This window comes from Cebidichthys violaceus, unplaced genomic scaffold (assembly GCF_023349555.1).
Source record: "Cebidichthys violaceus isolate CVI_PGR_0920_01 unplaced genomic scaffold, fCebVio1.0.p SCAF_5, whole genome shotgun sequence".
NCBI lineage: Eukaryota > Metazoa > Chordata > Actinopteri > Perciformes > Stichaeidae > Cebidichthys > Cebidichthys violaceus.
In genome coordinates, this window is record NW_027176705.1 from 13,760,834 (window position 1) to 13,775,342 (window position 14,509).

At 43.6% G+C, this 14,509-nt stretch overlaps 1 protein-coding gene across 1 annotated transcript; it reads right to left on the reverse strand.

The window, feature by feature from the left end:
- Positions 1-241: 241 nt before the first annotated feature.
- Positions 242-14,298, reverse strand: gas6 (growth arrest-specific 6). The gene is made up of 15 exons (XM_068730264.1): positions 13,778-14,298; positions 13,354-13,514; positions 11,177-11,201; positions 11,025-11,087; positions 8,865-8,987; positions 7,832-7,951; positions 7,035-7,157; positions 5,772-5,893; positions 5,445-5,563; positions 4,716-4,905; positions 4,475-4,639; positions 4,212-4,380; positions 3,866-4,005; positions 3,171-3,372; positions 242-2,503 (listed from the first exon to the last, which is right to left on the reverse strand). The coding sequence occupies exons 1-15, from the start codon at positions 13,851-13,853 to the stop codon at positions 2,352-2,354; spliced, it is 1,950 nt and encodes a 649-aa protein (XP_068586365.1). The 5' UTR covers positions 13,854-14,298; the 3' UTR covers positions 242-2,351.
- Between the last annotated feature and the right edge of the window lie 211 nt (positions 14,299-14,509).

The following is a 14,509-nucleotide window of genomic DNA, read 5'->3' on the forward strand; positions in this document are numbered from 1 at the left end:
GAGGATTGACACCACTCATTATTGTGAGTGGTGTCAATCCTCTCATCTCAAGAAAGCAATAAAGTGTATTTCCTAAAATGTTGACCTTTTCCTTTCCACATTTTAAAGTTGAACTAGTACTTCTTTCACTCCAGAACCAGGTGTTTTCATAGTATTGTTTCACCTTGAAGATGAACTATACATGTAAATCACACCATTTCTTCCTCTTACAAATAAAAAGTTCAATTCATGAGAATTAAAATGATTTTGTTCAACCAAAAAGCTGTATTGGAAAAAGCCAGTTTATCAGGTAAACCTTGAACTTTAGAACATTAACAACATGTCACACACTGAGCAAGACATGAACAGTTTGTTGAAGTAACCACAGACAAATGCTTTTTTTGAAAATACAATTTTACTCTATAACGTTCATACAATTGCTTTTATTTTTGTTTTTAAATAGGATTTTCCCTGTTGAGGGAAGTTAAAACTCAAAAGGCAGACTCCTCTCAGCATTGTACACATACTGGCAGTTAAAGTGAAAAATGAAAACTAAAGACAAGTTCAATATACAACACATGATAAAAAACAAACAAAATAATAACTCGTCAAGCTCTATATTCTGGCATTCATTCATCAGAAAACTAGAAAATGATACATTAGAGGAAAGTAAAATAACACTGGAGCCCTTTTGGCATTCTCAGTCACAATGCTCCTGTAATTCTTTGTTTTTATTGTGTTTTCATTTGCTCAGCACCTATAAAATCAAATTAAAAAAACTGAGTCCCTAAAGATGTATGATACTTTGATCCCTGGCTATTGCTCACCCACCTTCTACTTCAAGAAAATAGTTTTTTTATTTGTCGCTCAAACATTTGCAGGAAGCAGAAGAAGTTCAGAGACTCAGATTGCTGTTTTGTTACAACTTAAATGTGCAGGAAACCTCAGTGAGCATAAGGTAGTGTTTTTTCTGTCTTCTACAAAGCATTGTACAGTCACATTATTTACATATTCAGTATATTACAGCGCACTCTTTTTCTCTTTCTCAGTAGCTTGTGTGGTGCGTTCAATGCAGTGCTCACTCTCTCTCCTTCGTGGTGAGGGCCCCTTCCTGTCTCCCTGTGCTTCCGAGACTAATCTATCATCCTCGGATCGGTATATGGCAGCTATTAATTATGTGTTTGGGTGATTCTGAGGGAAAGAAGGGGCCTTTGTGATGAAGTTAGTGATCGAAGATGATTGAGAATCAGACTGTAATACTCCAAAATGCACAGCTGGTAATGCATAGTGTATTAACTGCAATGAGTACAACATTTTATCAGGAGAAGCTTTAGCTCTGTTTGTGTGTTACAGCACTGCACCTTTGCGAAATGATTCACCTGTTGGGAGGGAAGCTGTTGTGAAGTTTGGGTTGGTTGTTCTTTGTAGGCACACGGTCAATTTTTAAGGTTGCAGGCAGACATGGAGCGCCGCTTTAGTCGAGAAGAAATCAAGAAGATTCACACGCAGTCCATTGCTGCCTGCAACAATGTGCAAAGTTTACTACAGAACACAAAGTTGTGCCTAATACCACGCCACCCCTGCTGCGGTGACGGAGGGGATTCAGCTTGTAAAGGAGCAAATAAGATTGATTTAGTCCCCGATCAACCCCTAAAGTCATTATGCGACAAACACTCGTGAAGATCTGAGCACCTAGTCACATTTTCTCTGAGTAGGGTAGCTGATGAGCGACTATATTTCTGGTCCCCATTTTTTTCCTTTTCATTTCATCAGATTCTACATTGATGCACTTGATTGATTTCAAGCTTTGTAACGAGGGCCTTAGGTGGACTGGGTGTAAGCAACATGACCACAACTCTATCAGCTGAGTTGCTGCAGCGAAGAGTCACAGCCTACAAAGTCCCAGTCAGACCTGCACAGGATGCTAGGCATAGTAGGCGGACCCAAGACCAACCATTGGACCGTGATCTAGATAAGGCCCTGTGTGTTCTTGTGGGCGTAAGAGGCTGTGATTCATGGGCAGTTTTTGAGGCAATGTTGTGCAGCATTTATTCCCATATCTTCTGCCTAGTACAAGGGACATTGCTCATTGGCTGACTAACTGCCTTACTGAGTCATGATACTGGGACTACTGTGAAAATCCCTGCAAATGCCTCTAGACAGCAGTGTCATCACAGTAATAGGACAGGGTGATCCTGGAATAAGGCTCCAGCTGAACCACAAACGCCTGGTCCAGCTTTTGTTATTTTAACATTCCAATCCAAAACATCTCCCCACTGGTCAAAGCTTTTATCAATATATTGGAAACAAAAAAATCCCCATTGCCTCAATGAACTGCCAATGGATCAGCTTTGGCAGACTAAATGCGCTGGTCACTGGTGAGAGTCCAGCAGGGGGCAGGAGTGTGAGCGGATGTCGTTGTGTTTGTGGATGGCCTGGTCCAAGTCCAGAGACTGTCCGTTAACACTGACCTCCATGCAGCCGCTGTAGGGCGCAGACACCAGTGTGGACACCAGGGAAACATCTGAGGGAAGGAACAACAACAACATGTGATCCAGCAGATGTGTGTTGAGACTCAGCAAACACATTAACCAACACTTTTTATCAAGAACACATGACATTTCTCATCAAGGAGAAACAAACTAAATCCTTATTTAGTTTTCTTTCCAGTTTGGGGAACACAGGATGCCGAGTTATTTAATCAGCTGCCAGTCAATGCAGAAGTGGCAACTTTGGATCTCTCCTTATCACTCCCCTGGTAAGACCTTTTTTTTGCTGACATGAGGAAGCATGAGAGTGCTGAGAGAGAGATTGGCAGAAAAACCTAATTCAATCGATCAGCTCAGTGTGGCTTTGCGATCTTAAAATCTACATGTGCCAAGTACTTGCTTTGTCTCTGGACATGTTCTAGAGCAACCATTTATCTTCACTGAAGTAAAATACATGAACAGCCGACAATAACGCGCATGCGTTTGTTAAATTACAAGCTTCTCACATTATAAATTAATTATGAATCCTTCATTTCCACCTGAGTATAGAATAATGTCTGGCAGCTTTAGATGCTTCTATTACTTTAATACTTTTAGCACTGAGCATCTCCACTAAACACTTTTACTGCACAAAAAAACCCACCCTACATACTGCATGAATCACATCCTACTAAATGTGAACGTAAATGTGCGTGTCCTCACCAGGGAGGCCTCCTATAAAGGTGCTGGACTGTGACAGGACGTCAGTAGGAATTTCAGTGTCTTCACTACGTCCAGACCGGCCATCGACCAGCAGCAGGGTCTGGTTGCCTGAGATCGTCACGTGGATTTCATGACTCTCGCCGTCACACAGGGGGGCAGGAGAGCTGGCAACGATGACATTACCTACAGATACCAGAACAAACTGTAGGCACACAAAAAAAAGGTCAGTGTTGAGATCAAACACAGGACCTCATTTTACACACACACACACACACACACACACACACACACACACACACACACACACACACACACACACACACACACACAATGTCAGGGACTGTTAAAGATGTAAAAAATTAAATAAAGAGTTGCTGCTGACGTTATTTAATGCCTCATATGTGAGGTTTCAAAATGACACAACTACAATATTTTTTTTATTGCATACTTGACCTGTTTAAGATTTACATATTCTTAAAAAAAAAAAGTTTAAAGAAACCAGAAACCGAGCGAGGTGTGATGACGCAATGTGACTCAGTTATCTCTTAGATTGAAAATGTAATATTCTCTCTCTCTCTCTCACACACACACACACACACACACACACACACACACACACACACACACACACACACACACACACACACACACACACACACACACACACACACACACACACACACTTAAGTACTCACATCTCGCCATTCATCAGTCCCGAGATGATAGTCAGCCAGAGCGATGGAGAGAGGGACTCTGTCCTGGTGAACAAGTGCAAACAGCACTCCGATCGCAGAAGTCGGACGCAGAGTCAACTGTACGCTCAAGTTCTGTGACTCTGAAGTGACGATAACAGGAAGAGAGAGAGAAAACAGCGGGTCATGAACTTTATCGACAAACAAACCGTAGGCGTTTTGACGGGAGCAAACATTCACCCAAACAAATTGAACATTGACTAACTGCTGCAAGGAGAACCCATTAGGCAAAGATATGCAATCCCGAGCTACGCTGTGCGTAACACCCCCACACATGCACACACTGCACCATAGCTGATGTTGAAGAGCGCGAAGCCTGTGCCGGGGTAATACGCTCCAGGAACCTCCGTGCTGAAGCACTGCATGTTGTCGTTGGACCGAATGGTTTCTTGTATGGACGTGTCTTCGCCCGTCAACCACCTCCAGTCCTTCATGCAGCCATCCAGACGGGGGTTCACCTATGTGATGATCACACCAGTTGAGAACTATGTAAAGAACATCTGTCTGTGGTACGTGTTTCAGGATAACACACAAGCACATACAAATAAACACCTGATTGACGAGGCCGTCCTCTCTGAAAGGGACTCCTCCCACGGTGAGGTTGAGTTCGTGCATGCCTTTCTTGAGTGTAAACAGATCACCGTTCACTGCAATCTTCATGACGGCCTCTCTGTCAATCTTTATCACTAGACTCCGCCCCTGCTCCTCCACCGAGATCTGAGAAGAAAACAAGACATTTAAAGAAGCCTTCAATCAGCTTATGTAGACAGCCACAACAAAAAAAAACTCAAACCTTTCTCCACTGGCCGTCATTGACGGTGGGTCCGCTGCTGGTGACCCTACTGACGGTGCCGTATTTAAGCTGTAGTTCCAGCTTCCCATGGTGCATTGCCAGAACGATCCAGGAGCTGTTTAGGTGACCTCCGGCGAAGAAGATCACGCCCTCAGGGTCGTAGCTGCGGAAGTCAAACTCTGCGGAAAAGCTGGGAGGTGGGAAGCAGTGACAATAAGTATGTTAGTATGACAAAGATAATTGAGAACAAACATGAAATAAAGAGAAAATTAGGAAAAAAGGGACAGGAAAAAAAGAGCAATTGACCACTTGGCAATCAAACTAACTGGGTGGCATTTTCCCAGCTAATATTAGATTTAGAATTAGCTGATAGAACTTCACAGAGTGACTATGTATGGTAAAAAAAACAACACACTTTTGCCTTTCTGACATCAAACAAAGGGACCGTTCCGCTAGCTGTATCATTTTAATACAAACAGGTCCATTAAAAACAAAATAATTATGAATCAGCTCATTGCTTGTAAAATCTAAATTACTTTATCTTATCTTCTAATACTTAAAAATCGACAAACATGCAGAAAGTCATGGCACAGCATTGGGATTGTTTGTTGCCAGAATAAGACTTCACACTTTCCTTTTGTCTTCTCATTAGTGAAACTAACAGTCTTACCAAGGTGTGATGTTTTTATGAGGTGACTACTGTTGAGCACAACAGCGTTATTTTCTCACCCAGTTTGAATCCTCCGGCGGAAACGCAGCCTCACCACTGGAACACCGCTGAACATGCGGCCGAGGTAGAGGGAACGAGAGTTCCTCTTCAGAGGCGGCGACATACAGGGAGTTATAGGCTGTGAAAACACAAACATAAAACACAAACATAAAACTAGAGATAATGCATGCTGCTGCCTCATGAGAACCATTTGTGTATGCAACACTAGACTCATTCATAATGGTTTAACAGACCGAGTGTAGTTTACAGTTCACATTTAACCATAACGGTGTGGGCTGAAGTATGAAATATGCTGGTTGATATTTGCCACAGTTAATGTATTTCACCTTACAGCTCCGGAGGTCCCGGCCCAGCTTCATGCCCTGACGACCATCACAGAAGCAACGGAAGCTCCCCGGAGTGTTCAGACACTCCTCCGCACACACCCCCGCATCGCACTCATCCACGTCTGACGAGTGATGGAGCAGGTTGAAGACGTAAGAGAGAAGGAGAGATGACAGTCATGAGTGAGGTACGGAGGGTTACAGACAACCAGAGAGGTCATGAATCATTAAGAGTCTCTGTGGAGGAATTAAAAAAAAAAAAGGATCAAAAACACATTCGTTCCACAAGCATGAAAAAAAAGATCCGATGTCTTTCCTGTCAACATATCAGAGAATGCAAACAACACTCGAGTCGAGTGGTCTTTGACGTTGACTGGGTGGTTTCTCCCCGCTCCGTGTACAGCCTTACATGGCCATGAGAACTTCGGCTATAATAAACGTTAATTCTCAGAGGAGGGACACTGAGGTTATGAAAAGTCTGGTTTCCACTGCAGAGCAAAACAGGGCACAGGAGAAAGATTAATGACCTTGGTTTAAGTTTTTGAATTCTTACTCAATGTTTCTACCAACAGGCCTGATGATGTGGTTGTTTATCTTATTATGTTATCTTATTAAATGCCAAGGCAGCATGTTTTTGGCCTTGGACATTCTTCCATTGCTTGAGTAGAACAGTGCATGTTGAGCAGTTTGCTAATGCCTCTTGGGAAACCTTAGATTCTTTTTAAATCATACATTTTTAAATTGTACACTGTGGGCTCTTAACATTACTTTATGAAAGTCCAAGGTTCCTTGAAGATCAGTGGTGATGCTGCTTTTGATTGTGTTTTGAAATCATTGCCTGTGTAAAGCAGGGTTTGGACTCTTTAAAGAGACAAACATTTATCTAACCTGTGGTATATCTTGCTGTGTGTTTGTGAATTATAACTACTGCATTTTGTCTTTACCTCATTTATGTTGCTTTAATAACCATTTCTGTCCTGTTTGAAATCAAAAAGACACTGACAATAACAGTATGTACCAAGCAAAGGTGAATCCCAGGGTCACTCTGTATTTATTTTCCCTGTGAATTTCATGTTTTCTAAAGGCATGGAGATGGTGACCTGTTACCTACTTATACAGAGTTTCTCCAAATGTCTTTGCATTCCTTTCCTGACCCCCACAACACAGCTGCATCAAGTCCTGCTGGGGCTGAAGCTGCTGCTCAGTCCGTTCTCATGAAACGATCTGTTTGCGTGTCTTCGTGTGTGTGTGCGTATACACACTTACCAACACAGCTCTTGGTTTCATTGTCGTAGACATAGCCGACATCACACAAGCAGCCGTGGCTGCCCTCCTTATTCTCACACCGTGCTGTTCCACACACACCCGGGTCGTCACACTCGTCCACATCTGAAAGAAAACAAGACGTGGTCAGCTGGACGGGTCAAAGTCTGGTGGGATTTCAACAGAACAAGGAAGACTATGAAGTCAACTCCTCAGCAGAAAGGACATGAGCCGAGGAGGTTATTTCTATACTTCATTAGTGTCAGGAAAAGACATCATAGGAAATTAAAATCAGCCGCAAGACAGATGCTAGTAAACTCGGGTCCTGCTTGACTAACCACTTCACTCAAAATGCTCATTCCAGCCCTCACTGACACTATGTCCCATTTACACTGAAATCAATATTTACACAGAAGACACTATTTTTAGAGGCTGTGCCATTCAGTCAAGTGGACATTTCAGGATGTTTTTATCGTGACTTCTGTGGGTTTAAACAATGATTGCTTGCACAACATGAGTTGTAATGTTGGACCTGGCAAAGGGTCTGAGAGGCCTAATTCATGACCGAAACCATTTATTCTTCACAAAGGAAACGAGACTAAACAGCACTAACTAAAGGGACCTCAACCATTGAAAATCCTTACAAATTAATTACAAATATTTATACATTAACAACAGAAACATTTTTTTTTATATACGACGTGGATGCACAAAAACAAGAAAAAAAAGTAGGAGTCAAACAAAGTGTTCTTTGCAGCTACAGTATTGCCATGATTCCAGCTGTTCGATGATGTACTGACCGTTACACATGTGGCGTCCTACCAACATGTAGCCTTGGTGACAGGAGCAGCGGTAACTCCCCATAGTGTTGTTGCACTCGTGGTCACACCCTCCATTTCTCTTGCTGCACTCGTCGACATCTGCAAATAGGATGACGCCACAGTCGACATGAACGCAGGGAAAGCATCATCACGGGCTGTGAGCAGCATTAGGCTCGAGTTAAGATGACCCACAGTAATTCAGGATACGGTTGTACTCAACTTAAGTGTAATTTTGAAATTCCAAATAGGAGTGCACGGTGTATGTTGCCAGTTCAGACAGTTCACTTCAATGTCCTATGAATTTCTACTTTGCTCAATGGCTCACAAATAACTGCCACACTATGTCACTGTGGCTGAGTGTTGCAGCCGAGTGTTTAGGAGGAGTGCGGTCGTCAAGTGGAAAAGGCTCGGACCGAGTCAAACTGACTCTGTTCTGGTTTCCTCTCACAGTAAGGTGGCAGGATGAGTCACAGTGGAAATGAGTGGAATGGTGGCGGTGCCATAAATCAACATGTTTCCCTCTGCCTCACAGTGTACACTTAATATTTGTTACATTTCCCTTGTGAAAGTGGGATCCTTGCTCTAACTTTCAATGCGAGCCTCCCCTCACGTCGACACAGTAAATAGCTAATGAGACAAATAGATCACCGTTGTGAGTTCCCGTACATGCAGTTCATATTGACCTGACACAGCATTAATAAAAGTAGCAGCAACTGGATATAAAAGAGGCATGTGAAACAACAACAGTTGCAATAAGATCAAGGTCAAAATAAAAAAACATTCACATCAACATGATGAGAAACAATGACAATATTTGACAGTTATATGACTAATATAAGTGATGGAAAGCCAGATCTTTGCATCAGTGTGTGAGACAGGAGTCGGCTGTCAGGAGCAAGGTCACCAAGACTCAGATGTGACAGAGTGATGGTGCAAAAATCCAGACCTCAGCTGAGCTCTATCTAGCACACAGCGTCCAACTATAGATCCTCTCCCATAGCGATGACAGTACCTTTCTCACATCTGGCTCCCGCCCAGCCTGTGAAACAGTGGCAGAGGAAGTCGCCCTTTTTGTCCTCGCAGCGCACCGTACCTCTGGCATTACAGGGAGAAGGAGAGCATTGGTCCGGAATATCTTCAAGTGAGAGGAAAAGAAATACAGACAGACACAGAGGAAGGTGAATATGGAGTCTGTGCGAACCGGATGCATACAATGAGTGTAACTGTAAATGGATACAAGACAGGGGAAGGGCATCTCTGATGTTCAATATAAATAGCCTAATGCTGGCTAAGCCCTCCTGTCGGACATGCCCTAATTCTGTCCTTCCCAGCATACCTGACCTCCAGCCCGCAAAAAAACAAAAACAAGATCAAATGGAAATTCAACGTTTCGGTTTTGTTTCTCCCACTTTTCTATTAAACATTTTCACTTGAGCTCTCTTTCCCTCTGAGCTTGTGTAAGTGAGCACATGCGTAGATCTTTTCTCTCCCCGTCCACTTTCCTTTTCCCAGCAGTGGAGTTTGACTGCTCGACAAGTCCGGGCATGTTAGCTGGAGTTCAGAGAGAGGGAACAGGACAGCGGTTGAGCTAAGCTCTCATGTGAAATGTTTTTCAGTGAACGATGCCAAATACTCTACATACAAATGCCTTAATTTCCTTAGTAAAACATCCGGTGTTTTACACATACGCACATTGAGCCAAACAATACATGTGAACTACACAGGGGTGCAGCATATAGTGGCAAGTCAGTATCAATTACATACTCCAGCTGTGAGAAGATTTGTTCAACATTTGAGTAACTCGTGCTCATCTCGTTCAGTGGCTGCAGACACTTGCAACCTTTGTTACGGACCACTAAAAATAGTACACATAAAAATCAGAGTTAAAATATCTGTATCATTATCAGTACATGTTTATTTATATTGAGTGCCTCCTTCTAAGGGCAGTATGCAATTGAATGGGACCTATTGGACCAAAGCTCCTGGTTGGGGGTCTGTGAACAAGCAGGGTTACTAACCGCAGGGGCCTCACTTGTTTCCTCTGTTTAACATTTTAGAGCCCCCTTAACAGCAAGTCAACATTTCATTTCATTTAATAAAGCAAACACTGTGGGCTACCACAATGAGCCCTCCAAAGTTTACAGAACGGCAACAATTCATGTCACTTGCAGTAGATGCTAGAGAATGAAAAGATGTGTTTTTAATGACTCCATCCTTTTCTGTGGAGCAATTTACAAAACATGTGAGTCCGCAAACTGCAGAGTAAGGGAACAGAAACAGGGAGGAGTGGGAGAATAAACGCCGTCTGCTGTGCTTCTGGTGTGTGCAAATATGAAGTTCAAACGGTATCTTTCCAGAACATGCCATGTCCTAAATATTCTATAAATGGAATTTGTGGAATGTCGTGATCTACCACCCACCACTAGACTGCACTGAGGCGGCAGACAGAGATTTGCAGTGAGAGAGAGAGAGAGAGAGAGAGAGAGAGAGAGAGAGAGAGAGAGAGAGAGAGAGATATGGATGGTGAGCTGTCGTGTCATGATGCTGCAGCTGAGTCATGGAAACCCCCCCCGAGGTTCCTCAGCCAATAGCAGTGAGGCCGGGTTGGTCTCTTGTATCCTGATGCAGCACAAATCCTGTGCTCCACTCACGTCAGACTTTTTTTTTTTTTTTTTTTCCACGTCACTCCTCCGCTGTACCAACTCACCAAGACGCTGGTGCAGTCACCCAGAGATAGTGAGCGAGCGAGAGTGTGACGACTGAAGGGGTGTGTCACTCATTCACCAACCTGCAGCATCGCTGTAGCAAAGTGCTGCAATGTTACGCACAGATACCTGGGCTCACGCGCGTACAGCACACGAAGACGCAGAAACGGTCAGGTGTGCCACGCTGCAAAAACTGTAAACGAAGCTGCCAAAGAAATTCAGCACCTTTTTCTTTATTTCTTCTTTTTTTTCTCTTCAGCTTAGAAGAGAGCGTGTGTGCCACAGTGTGATGCAGAGCAGTGATACTGCAGTGCAGCCCAACCCCATATTACAACCAGGTGCCTCTCTCTGGATGTAGTAACACTTACACAGTGAAAAGACAAAACAGAAAGGAAGGAGATGAAAACGACTCTCGTTCCGCCGGTCTACGATGCTGCCATTCACAGATAAGAGGGCAGAAGACTTACTGTGAACACATGTGATCAGATCCTGTTTCTTCTTCTCAGCATCTCCGAACTTCTCCATGCAGGCTGCACAGAAACAAAAATGTAAACAAAGAGATTAACAACATATAATCGGTCTTCATCAATCAGATGTTTTATTTAGAGCGATAACTTACCTAAATACTTGGGATAGAAGTAGTCCTAAATCAGGGAGAAGGGGTGGAAAGAGAGGGATAAAGTTACGCAGGCGTATCAAAAAAAAACCTAAAACAGAACAAGATAATCTAAATAAATGCTTTACGATTAGTAGAGGGGGTTCTGTTAATACTTGACATAAGCTAGGATTTGGTTTCGTTTCATGCCTGATCTGGGTGCTCATACTCATGGGAGTGAAAAGAGACTTGCAAACAATAACTTATCTTGACATTTAGCGTCTGTGTGTTCAATTTGCGCTGAGAGATCACATTATGAATCTCGATGTCTGTGCGCTCTCTCTAATGGGTGCGGCCCTTTGCCAAAGGCTCCCTGAGGATTCTCTGCATTCCTGATGGTAGTAGCATCCCTCCTGCCTCGTAGCTGCAGTACTCCTCCACATGTAGGTCAGAATTTGGGGACCATCTACCAGTGGGAAGGTCTGCTCTGGAGGCTTGGAGACTTTAGAGAACTGCTGCTGCTGCAGTAGGATCCAGATGCAGCAGGCTGAGGTGGAAAAACTCTCTTGCAAGAATCAGTTATCAGACAAAAGTCCCAAAAGATTATTTGTAAAAAGGTCAGTTACGTTTGTTTGAGATGCTGTGTGGTCCTAAAACTTGTTTGGGGTTATTACTAAACCTAATCCTTACATCAGTTGCGACACCTTCTTACTCTTTCACTAACACGTGAGATGCCAGAAACTCGTTGCCAAAGATAATCGTGAGTATCGAGGAACACCCCACTCTCCCCTCTCTCTGCAGAGCCACAAAGCTGCAGCAGAGGAAAATGCAGAGTCAGAGACGGGCTGTTTCAGAATGAATAATGCAGCTATGAATGAGTCCGCAGCTTTGGGATACAACGGGGTAGAAACCTGCAGACACACACACACACACACACACACACACACACACACACACACACACACACACACACACACACACACACACACACACAATGCTGTTCTGACGGGGATGCAAGTCCAGCTGATTCAAACTCAACTAAGACAGAACGTCACCTGCCTTCACCTTTTCCTCTGAACCCAGCTCAACTTCACTCTAATCCGCCCTCAGCCTCCATGTCTGCCCAATTGGCTAATCTTTGGAGTAATCTCTGAGTCATCGATTGCCTCACTCACTCCCTCGCTGCTACAATTCACGAGGGCAAAACTTCCTGAGAGAAAGAGCGTTCGTTGAAGAGCGCAGCATGACCAGCACATCGAATCTCTCACTTACAAACCAAGCAGTTGAGCAAACATTCAACAACGTCAGGATATACTGGTATCTTTTCACAGTCAGGCAAGAGTCTGCACTGTAAATGGCCCACACCATAACTTAGCTTACTAGGTAACATTCACATGTTAAACACACTGCGTACAGGTGTTGGCTTAAAAGTCCAACAGCCCACGTTCCACGTTGTTAGACACGTTACGTCATTTATATCTTTGGGGCTTGTTTGGCATATGCAGCACATGCAGTACATAATCAATAAGCTTACATATTCGCATGAATGGAAAGGCTATGGATTCTGTTTGTTGGTGAACAGTGAATTGGAAAAAGAGGGTGGGAGCATGTATACAGATTAGTGAGGCGGTGTGCACTCGCAGAGCTCTAATTGATAGGGACAAAAAAAAAAAATGTTTTAACCAAATTTTATATAATTAGGCGAAAAACAAAGACTCACAAGTGACAGTGTGTGTTTACGTGTACATACAAGAATGGCGTGGAGTGTAGGGAGCAGCGTCTTCACTGTATTTCGTAAATGAAAGATTAGTCACACGCTGACTCAATGTCTGTCACAGAAAACAAAAAGAAGAAAACATGCCAAGTCTTTGACATGGGAATATTACGTGTACTGACAGCCATCAGCACTCTGGACTTATTGGAGCATGAACACCAGCGACCCAGACAATGAATCATTAGTCTGCTGTTGCATTACAGTCATCAATTCACAGTCAATATGAACATGATGTAAACAACCGGGGTTGCAGCTTTATGTTGTTTTTTTTCAAACGAATATCGTGTGACTAGTTTTGGGTCCATTTTGAAGTGGTTTTGATTAGTTAACAGACTGCAGCTCCTCAGGGGAGAACAAGAAGGTGTGGTGTTGTGTTTCGGTTGCTGCATTCAAACCTTGGACTGAAAAACCACAACTTTAGACTCACCGTCTCCGGGTCGTTTTCGAACACTTCTCTGGCCTCCTCTTTGCTGCACTTTTCCTCCACACACTCCCTCTCTAAGTGTCCTTGCTTTGTCTCCTCGAAAACTTGATTTGCTCTCCTCTGTCTGCTCAGAAACTGGTTCGCCTCTTGGGGAGACAGCGAAACTAAAAAAAAGAGAAAAGAAAGACACCCCAAAAATACATTCATTTACCCGAAAGAACAGGAGAAGGTCAAAAAAAATCTGGATTTAAGCACTATTGTTGGCTCCCAAAAACGAAAACATTTCAGAAAAGGTTGCGAAACACCTATCGCTAATGCCGCGCTAATGACGTTAATAACACGCTTCATCATCAGCCACAACACAAATGTCAAAGGGGACTTAGCGAGCTAGCTAGCCACCTAGCATGTAACCTAATTGTTTACTTACTGCTGTCGGACCAGCGGACGACCAGCAGGATCAGCAGGGCTGCCGATGAGAGGGACGTAGTCGGGGTCAGCCGCATTGTTTCACCGCTGTGTCTGCGCCAATCTTGAGAAACTTTCTCCTGTCCCGTGCTGTAGTCTCTCTCTGCACCTCTCTGTCTCCTAGTCTCTCAATGTCACCGAGCCGAGGCTAACGTTAACGTTAGAGCGAAACACGCTGCAGGTATTCAGGTACTTCCGACCGTTGGTCGTGAACGTTTTTGATGTGAAACCACAGCAACCCTAAACTGTCGTGTGCGTCTCCCGCATGTCGTTCAGCACACTGGCAAATTAAGCGACCGTCCTCTTTTCTGTGCGGTTCAGCTCGTCCCCCATAGCGGTGTGTACTTTATTTGTTGACCCTCCTCTCTTGTACTGAGCCCTCTCTCTGGCCGGACCGAGTCCCCACTCTGCAGAGAAAGACAGCACGCCTCTGCTGCTTCAGGAGGGGGAGTACGCTTTGAAGAGCGCAGACAGGAGTTTGTAGCGATGCATCCCTCCCTCCCCTTCTTCTTTCTGCGTGTGCGTGTGTGCGTATTGACTGTGTGCGTGTGTGTGTGTAATGACTGTGGTGTGCACCCATTAACACCCTAGTAAGAAAATAAATAAGTAAATAATGATAATAATTATATATATATATATATATATATATATATATATATATATATATATATATATATATATATATATATATATA

Excerpts from the sequence above, each read along its gene's own strand:
- gas6 (XM_068730264.1), bottom strand. The coding sequence starts at position 13,853 with ATGCGGCTGACCCCGACTACGTCCCTCTCATCGGCAGCCCTGCTGATC. Across the intron at positions 4,381-4,474 it reads AGGACGGCCTCGTCAATCAG|GTGAACCCCCGTCTGGATGG; the intron begins GTGTTTATTTGT and ends ATCATCACATAG. Across the intron at positions 3,373-3,865 it reads GGACTGATGAATGGCGAGAT|TTTGTTCTGGTATCTGTAGG; the intron begins GTGAGTACTTAA and ends GTGTGCCTACAG.